Source organism: Helianthus annuus, chromosome 10 (assembly GCF_002127325.2).
Source record: "Helianthus annuus cultivar XRQ/B chromosome 10, HanXRQr2.0-SUNRISE, whole genome shotgun sequence".
NCBI classification, from domain to species: domain Eukaryota; kingdom Viridiplantae; phylum Streptophyta; class Magnoliopsida; order Asterales; family Asteraceae; genus Helianthus; species Helianthus annuus.
Window position 1 is genome coordinate 66,265,611 of NC_035442.2, and position 16,293 is coordinate 66,281,903.

At 33.2% G+C, this 16,293-nt stretch overlaps 1 protein-coding gene and 1 long non-coding RNA gene across 4 annotated transcripts in view; both read left to right on the plus strand.

Moving 5' to 3' along the window:
- Positions 1 to 486: 486 nt before the first annotated feature.
- On the plus strand, positions 487 to 6,296 carry LOC110881387. The gene is made up of 6 exons (XR_004868829.1): positions 487 to 994; positions 1,091 to 1,275; positions 2,156 to 2,234; positions 4,215 to 4,351; positions 5,627 to 5,742; positions 6,095 to 6,296. It is a non-coding gene; the product is annotated as an uncharacterized LOC110881387 (long non-coding RNA).
- Positions 6,297 to 7,448: 1,152 nt separating this feature from the next.
- The window catches only part of LOC110884637, a 43,421-nt gene continuing 34,576 nt past the window's right edge, over positions 7,449 to 16,293 (plus strand). Inside the window, exons 1-3 of one of the 3 annotated variants that reach the window (XM_022132362.2) lie at positions 7,474 to 7,588; positions 7,964 to 8,014; positions 8,576 to 9,910. In XM_022132362.2, coding sequence (XP_021988054.1) covers positions 7,510 to 7,588; positions 7,964 to 8,014; positions 8,576 to 8,760 — 315 coding nt within the window. In that variant the 5' untranslated portion in view covers positions 7,474 to 7,509 and the 3' untranslated portion in view covers positions 8,761 to 9,910. Of the gene's footprint in view, positions 7,635 to 7,963; positions 8,015 to 8,575; positions 9,911 to 16,293 lie in introns of those variants that run through there. The other 2 variants (XR_002561391.2, XM_035978463.1) reach the window with 2 other exon arrangements.

Consider the following 16,293-nt stretch of genomic DNA (forward strand, 5'->3'; position numbering starts at 1 on the left):
CGGTGCATCCATCATTTTTTTAACTTCATCTAAATCTTACTTTTTGGAATAATTAGGTGTTTCCAAGATTTTCAAGCGTCACCAGCAACCGTTATATTGTTTATCGTCTTCGTAAGTGGTTCTCTATTATTCCTACTTTTGATTAGTTTTGATTTTGATGTAGTATTGTTAACGAATCCTTGGTTTGATTTGTTATTGATTAGGGTAGATTGAAAACACTGCGATGGGTTAGGTTGCATCAGGTATGTTTTCTTTTCACTGGGAACAAGTAGTTTTCAATTTCGTGAATTCGATTTTTTATTTGTTTCTTCATGAACTCTGATTGATCTGTAGAATCATGTCCTGCTCATACCTTTTCAAGTGTAGAGAGTGGTCTCCCTCAATGGTTTTGTTGCTAACTTTATTTGGTTAAAACCATATGCTTGTAGTAGACACTAATTTTCCAATTGCTAAGATATACTGATATGCTTACAAAAGAATAAAGAGATAAAATAGTATTCATACTCACTTCTAAGTGTGATCAAGTTCTAGTATGTGACACACTTATTTGAAATAATATATGAATTCTTTGAAGTTGGCCTTTTGCTTTGTTTATGTGTTAACATTTTGTTTTTGTTTGTGATATGTAGTTGGACAATTTCAGGCCCGAGTTTCGAATCTCAAAAACCTCTGCAATCTAAAGAAATCTTCACTTATTTGTCTTCGTTTCAGCCATTCGTGATGACTAAATAGGTTCTTGGTAGTGGGTAGGGTTCGTATGTTCTAAGAATGATTGGTGGAAAGGGTTCGGTTAGCACTTTTAATTGATTGTTCTTGTATTGCCATTCATTTATTGTTAGAGTTTTTAAATTTTTTTTTAATTGTTATGTCTTAAAAGTGCATATAACAAGACTGTAATGCTCAAAATGTGACAGGTACAACCTATTATGGAAGCGGGATATGAGACCCAATATTGCTTAGGGAGATTAAGATCCCTTCGTTGCAGAATTCATCAGTGCGTATATGGACCATGAATGTTTACTTTTGTTTGTTCTTGGATTAAACCTTGTGAAATAATTGAAACATCATTGTAATGGTTTACTGTTTTTAGGTGGCAAAATGTTATCAGATTTGTTGTACCTGCTGGTCAACGTGATACGCCTCCTTCAAAGTCAACAGTAGTAGCCAGAGTTACGACTTCTGTAGTTAACATGGAATTTCTGCATTGTCTTAATGCTCAATAGGGTCAACGTCAAATGGAAGAGCTCGTCAGTTAAGAAGCGAAGGTTACGATAGGTATACACTATACACTTTCACATTACTTCTTTTAAAAGTCTTTCACTTTCACATGTGATATCCATCTTAATGTTATTTGATACACTTTCACATTTCTTTACTTCTTTTATAGTAACACTTTTTAAACTGGAATTTGTTGGAATAAAAGTTGTAATTTAGGTTGTTCAGGGGCTATTTTTCAGTCGTATAAAACTAAGAAATGCAGTCACACAAGATTGTGAAATATGCTCGTACAAGGCTGGTATATATGCTCATACATGAATGGAACTTTAACAGTGTAGGGGCTGTTATACAACCACATAAGGCTGGGAAATACAGCCACAAAGGGCTAGAAATATGCCCGTTTAGGGCTGGTTATACCTAGGGTTGTACTAGACATACGATGGCATTAAACTAAATGTTGAGATAGATTGTAGAATGACTTGGTATATGGTCCGAATCATAAAGGTAAAAAAAGGACTTTGTAGTAGTTCATGTTGAACCCTACATGTGTTGGAAATGGGTTTTATACAAGTACAGAATAAAAATCTATTATATATAAAAAATGAAAGAATTTGGGCTGATGAGGAGCAAGATTAGAGCCTCCTAGGTGTGTCTTTGCTATACCAATTTGTCTTTTTTTTACTAACTGTTTGGTTTTTTTCATGTAGTGTAAGCGTATTAATTTATTTTACTCTAGATTCCAAGAAGATCTGGGTATTCTGGTGAATAAGAGTACAGTTAAATTAGAAATGAATTTTATAAAATTTGAAACTAGGTTAATAACATAACCATAGACATATATGAAGGGCCCAGTTGGGTTGAAATTATAAAAAGAACGGGTCGGAATTGGTCGTTTAGGTTTTATGAGAACGCTTCACATATCATATTTTTTTTTCAGGAATACTCAGTAGAGATATGTGAGTGGTCTGGATCAAGTTGGGACTTGGGAACTGCTGCTGATATAGAAGCCACCACAGGTACTCTTCTGCTCACATAATCATCTACACAGGGGTAACCCGCAAAAAATAGACGACCATCTAGATATGTCAAAATGGCTAGCGTCCTTTGCTCGGGTAACCGGTAAAAAACAGACCATTTTAGTAGTAGAGCTAAAAGGCTGGTCAGTCTTTTTTTGTGTAACATATCAAAATGGGTTGGGTCGGGCTTCTCCGGTATATTGTTAAACTAAGCCTTTTTAATATATGTAAAGGTGGGTTATTGTCTTGCAGAATAGGTCAAAAGGATTTAGGATATTATAAGCATTTTTAATATATTAAAAGTGGATTATAAGCTAAGAAATGGTTTTGACCATTTTGATCTCACACCATGAGTAGGTGAAAAAGAATTAGAACTGATGTAAGGCCAAAATGGTCATAATTAGTTTGATGCTGTTCGAGCACCTCTCAACCAACAAAATGGTCATAATTAATTTGATGCTACTCGAACACCAGTGCTCAAAAAAGGCATGCTTTGTGAATATTCTTTTAATTGATTGGTTTTCTTTGACTTTGTTATCATTGTGAAACTTTAGAAAAAACCTGCAGTTTTGGTCGGTTTTTTTGCAGAAAAAGTCGGCTGTTTTTCGGGCCTTTTTTGCCAGAAAAACATGCATTTTTTCGCTGAAAAAACAACAGATTTTTTGTTGTTTTTTTTTTGCTGAAAAACCTGCAGATTGTAACTGCTGTTTGTGCCATTTATTGTTGTAAAAAACTGCAGTAAATAACTTATATATTGTTATAAAAACCCAATGAAGAAAAACTATAGAAAATCAGCAGAATGCAGCTGCTGTTTGCTGTTGTTTATTGCAAGGAACACACTATTTTTTTGCAGAAAAAACCTTATAAATTGCTATAAAAATGCTGATAAAAACAGAATTTTTTTAATCAAAGACGTTAAACATAAAATACGATTCATTGATTAAACGTTAAATGTGAAAAACCATCAAACATAACAAAGGAAATACATAAAGTTAAACTATTAACCCGCAAGAACGTCCACTAATATATAATTTTTTAGTGGAACTAAAATACTAATATATCTTGATTAGCGTCATTTGATCTTAGTCGCCACCCGAACCGGAACATTCCAGCACTTAAAGTTGTCTGGTTTGTTGACATCAAGCCTTTTATAATTCTATGTTAGGCTAGCACCCTTTAGGCCTACTTTTAGATGAAGATAGTTAAAACAGGGGCATTTAAATCCTTTGCAAATGAACTTTTGCACAAATAAAGCATATGATAACATTAACTTTTTAGGATTTCATGTGACTAGGGATGAGCATATGGTACCAGTATCGAAAATACCGGTACTGAAAATCACCAAAAATGGGTACCGGTACCGGTACCGAAAATGTTCGGTGCGGTACTGGTATTTGATGGTAAAATTCTTTACTTTATCGGTACTGTATCGAACCAATACCAAACCGAAAGTATCGATACCGAAAACTCCAAAAAGTGGGTGCCGGTACCGAAATTCCGATATTTGAAGGTAAAAACTGGTATTTTACCGGTATCGCATCGAACCGATACCGAACCGAAAGTACCGGTACCTAAAACTCCAAAAAGTGGCTACCGAATAAGTACCGAAAATGATGAAGTACGGGAAATTCAGTACCGATACTCGGTATCAAATGCTCATCCCTACATGTGACCACACTTTTATGTTGTTAATCATTTTGGGCTTCCACCTTTAAAGTTCATTGGATCTTTATATTTTTAACTAAAGTAACTGTGTTTTCTGTGTTGATCATATTTGGACCGAGAGATCTAAATCAATCATATTTCTTCTGAGTTATGCTAAAGAGGATATTTTGTATAAAATAAAAAATTAACATTTGTCGTTTTAATAAAAATTAACCAAATTTGATGGATGGATCCGGTTACTAAAAACTCATCGTAGTAAATTAGGACTTTGTGTTGTTTCTAATGATTGTTTCATATACATGGCCATTATGACAGCGTGTGGAGACACTGATCCACTGTATTTCAACTTCTGAGGCTGAAGAAATGACTGCAAAACTTGAGGAATATTAGATTAAAAATCTACCTAGACCTGGACAAGTGGATTTTTATCAATGGAGGCCCCTATATGCTAGGTACTCATTTCTTATACAAAGCTCTCTTAAATTATCAGAAGTCATATACAAATTATGGGTGTTAAATGGGTCGTGTTCATGATTTGACTTATCAAAACCTACACGACATGAACGTGAAAATCGTTCCAAAGATGACATTCGTGTATCAAATGAATGTCTCACATATGACCAATATGCAACAGTTAGCCAAATTTATAGATATTCAACAACTCTCCTATGGTTTCTTAATAATATATTGGACAAATGCAATATGATATTGTAAAAAAAATTATAACTTTACTGTATTTAGAAAAATAATATTGTCTCACGATATATAAGTTATATTCTAATAAAGTTACGAATTGCAAAAAATGATATAGTAACTCTTACATAGGGTTGTAAACGAACCGAACGAACGCGTTCGTGTTCGTTCGTTAAGGAAATATATGTGTTCACGAACGGTTCATGAACACTTACCGAACGAGATTGTATGTTCGTGTTCGTTCATTAAGGAAATGAGCGTGTTCGCGAACGGTTCACGAACACAAATAAATTTGGCGAACGCGACGAAGGATAAAGATAGATGGCCCAGAGAGTAGCACTTGAACTTGAATCCCTTATTATGGAATGGAGATTAATGGTATTCGCTGATGCAAAATAATGAGAAATGAAAGGAATGTGATGCATAAACAAGGTAAAAGTGGGTTTCCTAGTTTAATTGTTAGGGTAATAAAATAAATAAAAGTTTAATAATATAAAAAGTACAAATAAAATATAAGAAAGTACAAAGATCTTCAATTAAAACCCAAACATACATAAACGAACGCAAATCAACGAATGTTCAGGAACACCTTACCGAACGTTCACGAACACAATCGAACGAACGAGACCTCTGTTCATGTTCGTTCATTTAACTAATCGAACGGAATTTCTTGTTCATGTTCATTTGTTTATTAAACGAACGAACATAAACGAACTTCCCGTCGAACGGTTCACGAACTGTTAGCTGAACGTTCGGTTCGTTTACAACCCTACTCTTACGTAAAAGTTTCCTAATGCTTTAGCTTTATTAGTGTTTGTTTCTATTGATTGAATTATTTAGGAGGTAATGTGCTTTTTTACCCTTTTTAAAATATTTGACAAATACTTAATGAGTTATTATAACTATAAAAACAATACTATTAACTTTCGATGTTTTTTTATCGAAAATTTTATAGATAATTATAATATTTGGAATTTTCAAACAACAATTATTTTCCACCTATTCATGACAACCTTGAATCTTGATAATTGTAGCATTTTCATGAGACGGTCGATGCATTCCGAGTGAAAGCAAATGACAAACGGTGTAAGTGACTCTTTTGTTGGTGCTCTCCTAATAAAGATTGTTGACGACCAATCCATTTTTAGAGGTAATATCAACATTCCAATGTATTTTATTGAAGTCGATTTTACATGACAAAAGGTAAACATGTTACCGGTTCAATGCCTTTACTCATGGACAGGTCCATGTAGTTTACACTTTATATAAAAGACTAATTCACACGGGTCATTTTTATCTTTTAGTACGGAGTGAAATGGGTTTGGGCACTTTTGTGGTCATTTTATAAATAACTAATGTGGTAGTTATGGTTATAAAAACGATGTACTATCTCTATTCGCTTTTAATTTGGGAACACGGTCGAGGACATGTTAGTTTCTTCTCTCTTTTCCCAAGTAGTTTTTTGCTCGATTTTGCCTCATATCTATTTTCTTGTGTTGTAGGTACTTGAGAGATCCAAGACAGTCATGTTGTCGTAAGAGTAGTGGAAAGGAAGCTTCTTGAGTTGCAACAAGTGTGTATATGTGTATATAAAAGGATAATGTTACGGAATACTTTATTTAATCCATGATTTTAATTATGTATTAATCATAAATAGTTTTTAATAAAACTAACTTTCTTGAGCTCGGGAAGCAATCCCGGGTGATAACCTAGTATTAACATATAAAAAACAAGTTTTTACATAAAACAATATGTCAATTCACATTAAACAACTATGAATGCTTATTATCTAGAAACTCAATGGATCTTAAAACAGAATTATGACAAATTTGTTATAAACTACTCAATCCAGATAAGGTAATTTGAAATCAGAAACGAACAAGATCACGTGTAGAATGAACATCACAAATTCACCGGTACCATTCACAAAGAGTAGAAGCCTTCGTTTTGACGGCGATAGAGATCGTGATTTATGCGGTGGAGATCATGATGTGTATTTAATTGAACATAGCAGGTGAAGGAGGGACGGCGATGAGAGGTGGTAGCGGCGGTGAGGAAGCCAGAAAAGGGAAAGGGGCGGTGGAGGAGGGACGACGGCGAGAGGTGGTAGCGGCGGTGGGGAAGCCAGAAAGGGGAAATGGGCGGTGGAGGAGGGGTGAACGAAGACTCTCTAGAGACCTAATTCAAACTTTTAAAAAATGCCTAAAATACCCCTCTGTGTTTTTTAAGCTTTAAAAAAATCTAATCTAATCTCAACCCTTGATTAAGTTAATCCTAGGGTTCCTAAGGAGGTTCCCCGGTTCGCCACTTTTTTGGTGTTCCCCATTGAATCTCACACAATATATGTGTGTGTTCCTTGCTTTGAGTGATTTAGGTTGCATTGTCTTCAAAACTAAAACGAAGTGCATGCCTTCTCTATCACATAAGTGTAACAAACATAGTTTACTACCTTTACAAGCCGAATGAAGTCTTTCCGTTTTCGAGAAAGGATGACAAGTAGTAGGTTGACAGAAGCAATCCACATGGGATTTGTTCGATAAAGGATCAGTATAGTGATGTGTTGGATTGGAGCCCATTTTCCCTACAAGTTAATATGTGCTTTTGTTGCATCAAGACAGGTCTAACGATTGTTCTATTAGGTCTAAGCAATCGGATCGTAATGCTTAACGATTGTTCTATTAGGTATAAGCAATTCGTGTTTGAAGATTAACGATTAGCAGTCAACCAGTTACCTTATTATCACGTGTATAACCATCTCAATCTTTCCTCTCTTATCTTATCCGATATACTAGCTGATTCCAACGTTCTCCCTAAAAACCTCATTTTTATTTTTTATTTTTAATCTTCCGAGAGAAAGGACAAGTTTTAGGAAAGAAAGGGACTAAAAGTGTAACTGAACAAGGGGGCAAAGTGAAAGATGAAAATACCCAATTCCCGTAAGCTTACAAACCCTAAATCGGAAGCTGTCTGTCTCTCAGAGATGGCATGCGAAGAAGGTATGTAATCGATGCTCTCGTTTACGATAGAGGTCATTTATCGTAGGTATGAATTTTTTATGATGTTTCCGTTGAACAATATTCTTATAAAATCACTCGTTTGGCAACTGAATTCAGTTGTTGTTTATAAAGAAGAAGAAAGTGATGAAAAGTTGTTGTTTCTTAAAAACTTTTCTTTTTAAGAACCGTTCCATTGCTGTTATAAACAATTGTGAAAGTTGACAGATTCATAAACATTCAAAAACTGTCTGATAGTTGTTTATTGTTTGAGCATTACTCTTATATTTAAATTCTTTTGCTCAATTGATCTTTTATTTGCTTTGTAAAATGCCATGACTCTTTTTTCTTTTTCTTTTTTTCATCTTTGATTAATAGGTTCCGAAGCTGAATGGGAAGGTTACGCTCGATCGTTTGACTATGATGAAGGTAACCCTCGATTGTTTTGAGTTGTGAAACTAATTAAGATCTTTGCTAAAGTAATGAAAAGTTTGAATATTGTTTCATAAAGTGACTCAAACTTTTTTAACCTTTAATCAAGATATCTGCAATCTTATCAGCTTTTTGATTAATACATACATAGGAGCTTTCATAATCGTGTTTATTTGTGGGTATGATAAACAAGATTGTCGTTTTCTAAACTTTATCTTCTTCTTCTTTTTGGTCATTGACTTTCACAATCGATTCATTGTTGTAAAAGTTGTCTTGCTATATAGAACATTGGGTTTGTAATAAAAATGGAAAGGGTTTTGACTTGTAATAAATAATAGAATCATGATGAACAGTTGTTTGAATGAAGTCAATAGAACAAATTTGATTCTGTTTGAATCGTCATAGTCCTTGATAATATATAATAAATAAATTGAATAAACTATGCCATCGGTAAAAACGCCAAAAACGCCGAGACTTATCAAAACCCTCCTTTTCCATTTCACTTTTTCCCTATAGATCTGATCGATCTCTTCGTTTTTTTTTTTTTTTTTTGAACAGCTCATCGTCTTCAAAGAAGGCAGCAAGTTGACCGATTAACTGGATTGGGTGATGATTTTCTCTACCTAATCTTTTCCCGATTGGATTTTCTGGAATTGACAAGCATTCGAGGCACATGGTCGGTTTCGATCTTTTGTTTCCGGCAAAGAGTTCATACGGGTATATCACAGGGGAGCGGGAGCTAGCTCTCTGTGGAACTTTACCTATATTCCTGGCCCGAGATCTAATGACGATTATAGTTACCGCCGCGAGAAGTTACCCGGTCAACAGTCGATTCTTGCAACACGGGAAGCCGATGGGATGCAAGTTATCATCCCGCTTACCAAATTTGGGGCACAATTAAGTCCGTGGTCCATTTTCTTTGTTGGGGTTTGGCGTTCAATCTTAGTATTCCGTCTTATCAGCTACGGTTTCCTCCTGTGCAACCTGTGGACCATGAAATCGACAACAATTTGGTCTCCGTTTCCTGAACAGAGGTATCTTGACTTGGCTCAGTTGGGTTGTAGACTCATCGAGCACCCCAAGGACGAGCTCCACACTTTATTTGCCTATGTTCATCTACATCGCGCGGAAGGTGAACAAGGAGTGACCACTCTGCAGCATTTCACTCATCGCGCTTTTCAAGATTTTCAGATATCCTCCGCTACTTTGTCCACTCAAACCTCGCTTCTCATGCCCCAAGAGATTGCTCATCCTTTGGCATGATTATGCCGATTAGGTTAGAGCCGATGCATGCCTTTCTCACTATGCGAGAAAAGGAGCCCGTTCACCTTCTCGTACCAAATGAATCCTTCGTCAATGTGCCTCTCCCACTGAAATGTTTTTTGTCATGAAAGATCTCTGTTCCAACAATCAGGGGTATTTAGCAATTGTGGAGTTTAGGCTGTAGGGAGGGGCCTGGAACCCTAAACAGCTATTAAGGGTCACGTTATTTCGGGTAACACCTACTGGTTATGAGTTCTTATCTACTTTCCCACCACAGTTGTTGCAACAAGGATTCTTTCATTACAATGATTTTATTTTGGGAGAATGTGACATACTTGTAACACTAAGTGTTCACATGAGATTGTCGAATGATCCGCTTCTCAATTGGACTCTTGTCATCATGCATTACGACGTTCACACCTTGAAATGGACATCGGAAACATTTGCCTTAGGCGTGACGCACCTCGGTCATACCTTTAGCTCTCGGCTAAAGGTGATGCCGTTTTGAAGGTAAATCAATTCTACTCCTTTATTGTAATATTCAGAAATTTTTATAGTATATATGAATACAAATTTCTTTATTTATTTGTTTAAAAAAAATTGGGAAATGAATTAATTAGATGAAATGAATATATTTAGAAAGTAATATATACTTTAAAATGTATGCTTCCTTTTAGAAGCTGATCTCGTTAAAGAAAAAAAAAATTATGGTGTATACATGTTTTTGCAAATTGGTGCAAGGAAACAAATAATAGGATAATATAACAAATGGATTTAATTTAGGTGAGTTGACCAAAGATTTAATCTTTTAAGCCTGCTTCGTTTCAACCTTTGCAAAAGTCGTTCAACATTAATATTAAATACTATCCCCATTTTCATCATCCTAATTAGGCTCATCCCATGTTTACTTTTAAAATTTTGATCCCCTCCTAATAACCAACATTGATTCCTCTATAAACCTTTAAACCTTGTAAAAGAAATCCTTCTTATCTATTTCCGTCTCTGGCCGCGTCACCACTCGCCAGCAACCACAACCTACCACTATCATATCGACCACCTCTGTGTTCGAAGGATCACCACTGCCGCATCTTCACCACACGGATCGTAGTTAGACTTAACCGAAGAAAAAGCTTAGTCAAAGCCGCCACTCCAACTCGCCGCAGTTGTTTTAGTTCGAAGCCGCACCGTCGTGACAACTTCGCCACTAACCAGAATTATAGTCTCCGTCATAGTTCCAGTTACCACTTAAATCTGCCACCACACCGTACCCACCTCGTTCCAATCTACAAGGTAAAGGAACCTACCGGCCTTGTTTGTTTAATTTTCTGGTTAAGACTTCCGAATTGGGTTATGGGCGGGTTGTTTCCGGCGACCGCGGGTTGAGGTTTGGTTTGGGTTGTTAGCCTGCGATTTTGATGAGAGAGAGAGAGAGACTTGATAGCGTGTGTAACGGATTTGAGTTTGTGTGTATGTTTGTGCATGAATGTGTTTTGGATGTTGGATGTATGTGGTCATGTTGTTGCATGTATATGTACGTTGGTTGTATGTGGTGTATATGAATATGTTTAGAAGTGTGCGATGTCGATAATATATGTATATATGCATGTGTTATGTATTGTGTACTGTATGGATGAATATATAGTCTAACACTAGGCTATCACCCGGGAACATCCCGGGATAGGGAAAATTATATTTGAAAAATCAAATACATAGATAAAATTAGTAAACTAATTAGTGTGTTCTTTCCCGTGCTAACAAAATCTTTTATTCGGTTTTAGTAATATTCCAATTTGGCCTCCATGAGTGTTTAAAGGTTTCATGTGGAATTATTAACTTTTAGGTTAAGAGTGAAATATAATTATAATAATGTTTGGAGATGGTGAAGATATTTCTATGTGATGATTTTATGAAGTTTTCAAAAGTGATATTTGTTGATGTTTAATAATGCTCTGTAATAGCGGTGATATTCGGTCCAGATAGCAAAGGATTAAAAACATATTTACATAAACCCCGTTTAGTATGATAGTATTTTTTTAAACCTTATTAATTAAATGAAAACAGAAAAAAAATATAATTATTAAATTGAAATATGTTTACAGCTTTGACTGGCATTTTGAAAAGATTGGGGTATTTTTGGATACACAGTTATAAATAGTGTATAAAATCTTTTAAATTACTAATACAAAATTTTAAGTTAAATAGGAAAGTTTTGTGAACGTATATAAGTAAATTTGAGTAATATATTTTTTATTGACATATGGTATTATAGTAATAGAAAATATAATTATACCAGGTTAATGGGCCGCTTTATAAAAATTGATTGGGCCGCATTATAAAAAATAATCCACAATCACATATACCAACAAATACTGGCCTACAAATTTAATTTGTAAACTATCATTGGGCCATCCAAACTATCATTGGGCCGTCCAAATATGTAATTTAATACAGCAAATTTTTTGACATAATTAAACATGAAACATAATACACTTAATTCTTTTATTATTAAACTAAGGAAAAGATAAAACACAAGACACTTGAAACAAATTAAATAGTTCGATAAACAAAAGATGAAATAGCATCATTTAATTAAATTTTTCTATCAGAAAGGCGAAACGATTGTCTCCAAAAATAATGCGCCTTTAGGTCCGTTAAAGCTGTCAACATGTTGAATGTAGTTAAAGGAATCGTTGCACAGTAGAACTTCTACAGTATCTCCCCAAATACTTGTTACCAACCACTTATTGTCTTGAATTATATTCGTCCTTTGCTGCGGATCCAATTGTTGAACTATGCGAGCATTGGTGAAAGAAAATACCGTTATCCAATCATCATGTTCATATTTGACCAATTCTGCAGTTAGTTCATCAGAATATCGAACAACAATGCCATGGAGCCTGTCCGAAATTGTTAGAAAATGCACTTGGCAAGGATTGACTTGAATACGCTCGGGAAAACGAAGAATACTGAACGATTCAGATATAACATCAAAAGCAACAATGTTACATTCACCAGGTGGAATCCAGTAATTGGAAACAGTGAAATAAATTGTTTTGCCCGAATAACTTCCGTGAGACCATGAATAAAAGCTTGAACCAAACAAACATCCTTTCAAGAAACTCAAGTTTCTCCATGAGTCATTATGTCGTGAATATACACGAGCAGTAACTGCGCCAGCGAAACAGTTAATATGAAGCACTTTCAGATCGTTGTGCTCGTCAACGTACATCCCACCCGTATCGTCATGTCGACCAAAATAACGACTAAAATAGTCGTCCGATATCAACTTAAAACGCCTAATCGTTGGATTCCAAAGGACGAGCTCATTCGCATCAGTCATCCTAATGCAAAGTAAAATCAGTCCATTAAACGAACCTATAATGATTAATCTTGATGGCTGGACATCGTATGGAAAAGTGACGATTTTTCTGGTATCGACTTCCAAGTTGCCAGATACTATGTCGTCAACGACAATGGTATGTTCATTCAAAGAGAGCAGCTTCTTTTGTAGTAAGTTTGAAAGTCGTCGAGTATGTATTAAAACAAACTTTGGTGTAGATAACTCATAACACCATTGTTTGCAAACACACTTGAATTGACAAACTACCTTTGCAGGTAGTCTCGATAAGATCTCTTCAAACATCATGTCATCACCAATACGTTCCATGATCCTTAATACTCTGATAACAAAAAAAAAATAAACAAAAAACGATTGTATAAAAACTTATTGTATAAACACTTGAGAACTATCAATTGAATATCAAAAATTTTATAATAGTAAAATTTTATACAATAACCATAATAGAATAATTTTAATACTTCAAACAGGATGTTCAAAAAATATAAAAAAAAGACATTAAAAAAATAGAAAATATTTATATAAAATCACCAAATCTAACCATTAACAGTAAACCTAATCAAAACAAAATCCATTAATAAAAACACGAAATCTTCAAATAAGTTTATGTCAAACCCAATACTTTCGATCACTGTACCATAACAATATAAACAAAATTCCATTGTACAAGATTGAAGACATAGATTATTACACTCCAGACCAAACAATCTTGAGTATTGTTTTGGTTTCCGGTTTAATCTATAGATAAAACATCAAGAAACACATACTATCCAAGTATATGATTGAAGATAATCTTATACAAAATACTTGTATAAGATTGAAGACATAGATTATTACCATAAAGAACAAATAATTTCGAGTAAAAAAGATGAAAAAAATACACCAATCGGAGATGGAATCAAACATTTAACCAGAAATATTAGATGAAGACAAACAAAACATCCAGGTATGCGATTGCATGTATAGTTACATAATCGGAGATGGAAAGCTTTACATTTAAAGTAAATAAGATGAAAACAATACACCAAAAACATTTTAGGTATGAAATATGCAGGATATTACCGATGTAGATTTTGAGGTTTTTTGATGAACTTGTTGAAGATCAAAGGATTCCTTGGTTCTCGAGATGAAGCAATATAAATAAGTGAAATATTGTGTGAGAGATATTACTAAAATATCTCCTATATATAGTCCGGATACAGATGGATGGGCGGTTCGGATTTCTTGCACATCTCATGGAGTTATGTTATAACTTTGTAGGATTAATTTTAAAACTATATAATGTATTAAAAGTGACTAATATTGGTATGACTGTACAATAAATATTTTAAATTTGAAAATACAAACCTATACAATATGAATATGAAATTTATATATCTAAATATATATATAACGTATTTAAAGTGACTACGGGAGATCTTTAAGAGTTAGGTTCATTCGTTTGGCTGTAGTGCCATCCTTTTTGTAGGTATAACCAATATCAAGACCCTTATGGTGATGCCATCTCATTATCCAAGGCCACAGATTAACATGACACACCATACCTTATTTAGCATGACACACCATACCTTATTTAGCATGTCCAAACATTGATATTGAAATACCAATGAAATCGTTTAAAGAAACCGATATAAAATTTGAATTAAGAGAACTTTTTATATTATTCATAAAATATTAAAAATAACATATAACGATCAAATACCCACATCAAACATACTAAAAATCCAAAATACCATTGTTATAAAATTTAAAAATCAACAAAACTGATTTTAAATAATAGAAATATGAACTAACTTAATTTCTTGCTAACTTTCTCCAAAGTCTTGAAAGTACTTGAAGTTGAAGACATGTAGACGTCATCCAATGTACGTTTTTTATTTTTATTGGTATCACAACTGGTGTTAACATCATCGTCCTTCCCAATTGGGATGTGACTATTCTTCTTTATAAATTCTTTATCATTTACCTAAAACAAATGTGAAAATAAATTAAAATATAATATAATTAAAAATTATATAAATACTAATTTATTAGTATGAAACGTGTATTGGAAAAAAAAATACCTCCGTAATCTTCATCTTTTCTTTGAGCTTATTAATAATTGACTCATCATCAGTCAAGTTCGTGACAGAATACATTTCATCAAAGTTAGTAAGATTATAAGTTGTTATCTCAATTTTAAAGGCAAACTTCTTTCCAATCAAGTTGTTTAAATCCACGGGAAAGATAACTTTTTCAACAACCTATGAATCAAAATATTGTATTCAAAAGTTAATAAGAAATTTTTAGAAAATAGAATGAAAAAAAATACACAAAGGTAAAAAATGATTTGTACATACAGGTGTTATATTTTCTTGAAACAATTGTTCAGCCGACTTGAGAACAACTTTTTCAATGATTTCATCAACCAGAGGATGAAATAATATTAGTGGAACATCATCACTGCTGTCTTGCACTTGAACTTTTATTTTGAATCTAATTAAATTAAATAGAATCATTCATATATACAAATAGATTATTTTACAAAACATATAAATATTAAAGAAGAAAAAAAATTATCATATTACCTTGGAACTGGATATATAACACTTTCGTCACAATTAGGGTTCTTGCACACATAGAAAAATTGTTCCTCCATACTCTGGGTGTCTATAAAATCTGTACCAGCCTCGATTAAACATTTAGGACACTCCATATAGTGCCAACCAAAATGCTTATCGATACCAGTAATAGTACCAAGTATAATAACAAATTGAGGCTGTATAAATAAAATTTATGAAAATAGTTAATTTAAAGACAATGTTCATCTACTTTTGGCATTATAAATATATATACACACCTTCATAATTTGCCAAAGATCATATATATTCCTCAAAGGAGTATTCATGATAAATTCATCAGTTGACATCTACAATAATATAAACGAAAAGTTAATTTTGTATGTAGAAAATCAACTACTAAGTGACATTAATAAATTAATAAAGTTCTTGTATATTACAGTAAAAAAAAAAAATTAAACTCATACCTTCTCAAATTCAAGGACAAAAAAAGTTTTTCCTCTTCGAATGTATACATTTCTAACAACTATGAACATGTATTTATAAAAACGTTGTAATTTAGGAAGTTGTTTCATTTTAAATGTTATATTACGATTTAATTTTAAAATAAAGGTATATATATAAAAAATAAACAGATGATTGTATTTATTTTTGGATTTATGAATTTTATAGTTAATATATTTTTTTTTTTAGAAATAGTTTGACTATTATGTTTTTGGAATGAATCGATGCCTAGATAATTAATACACTTAATTTAGAAAGTTTAAAACTATGTTAACAATTAACAATGTGTAACTAAATATTTTTACGCAAACTTAATAAATTCTAAGTTGAATTTAATAGACATAATATATTGCAAATAACCAAAATTTACAATTCTTATTAACTAAATTTACGGCCAGAATATAATTTTATGAAATCACTAACATATATATGCATATATTTAAATTATGATAAAAAAGTTTTAATTTTGGAAGTTGTTTAATCTAAAGTGATATGTAAATTGTTTTGGAATTACTGAAATTTCTTCCTGTAATTAATCCAAGAATATCAAATTCGTAATTAAATATTAATTAGGTATTCAAGAATATCAAATT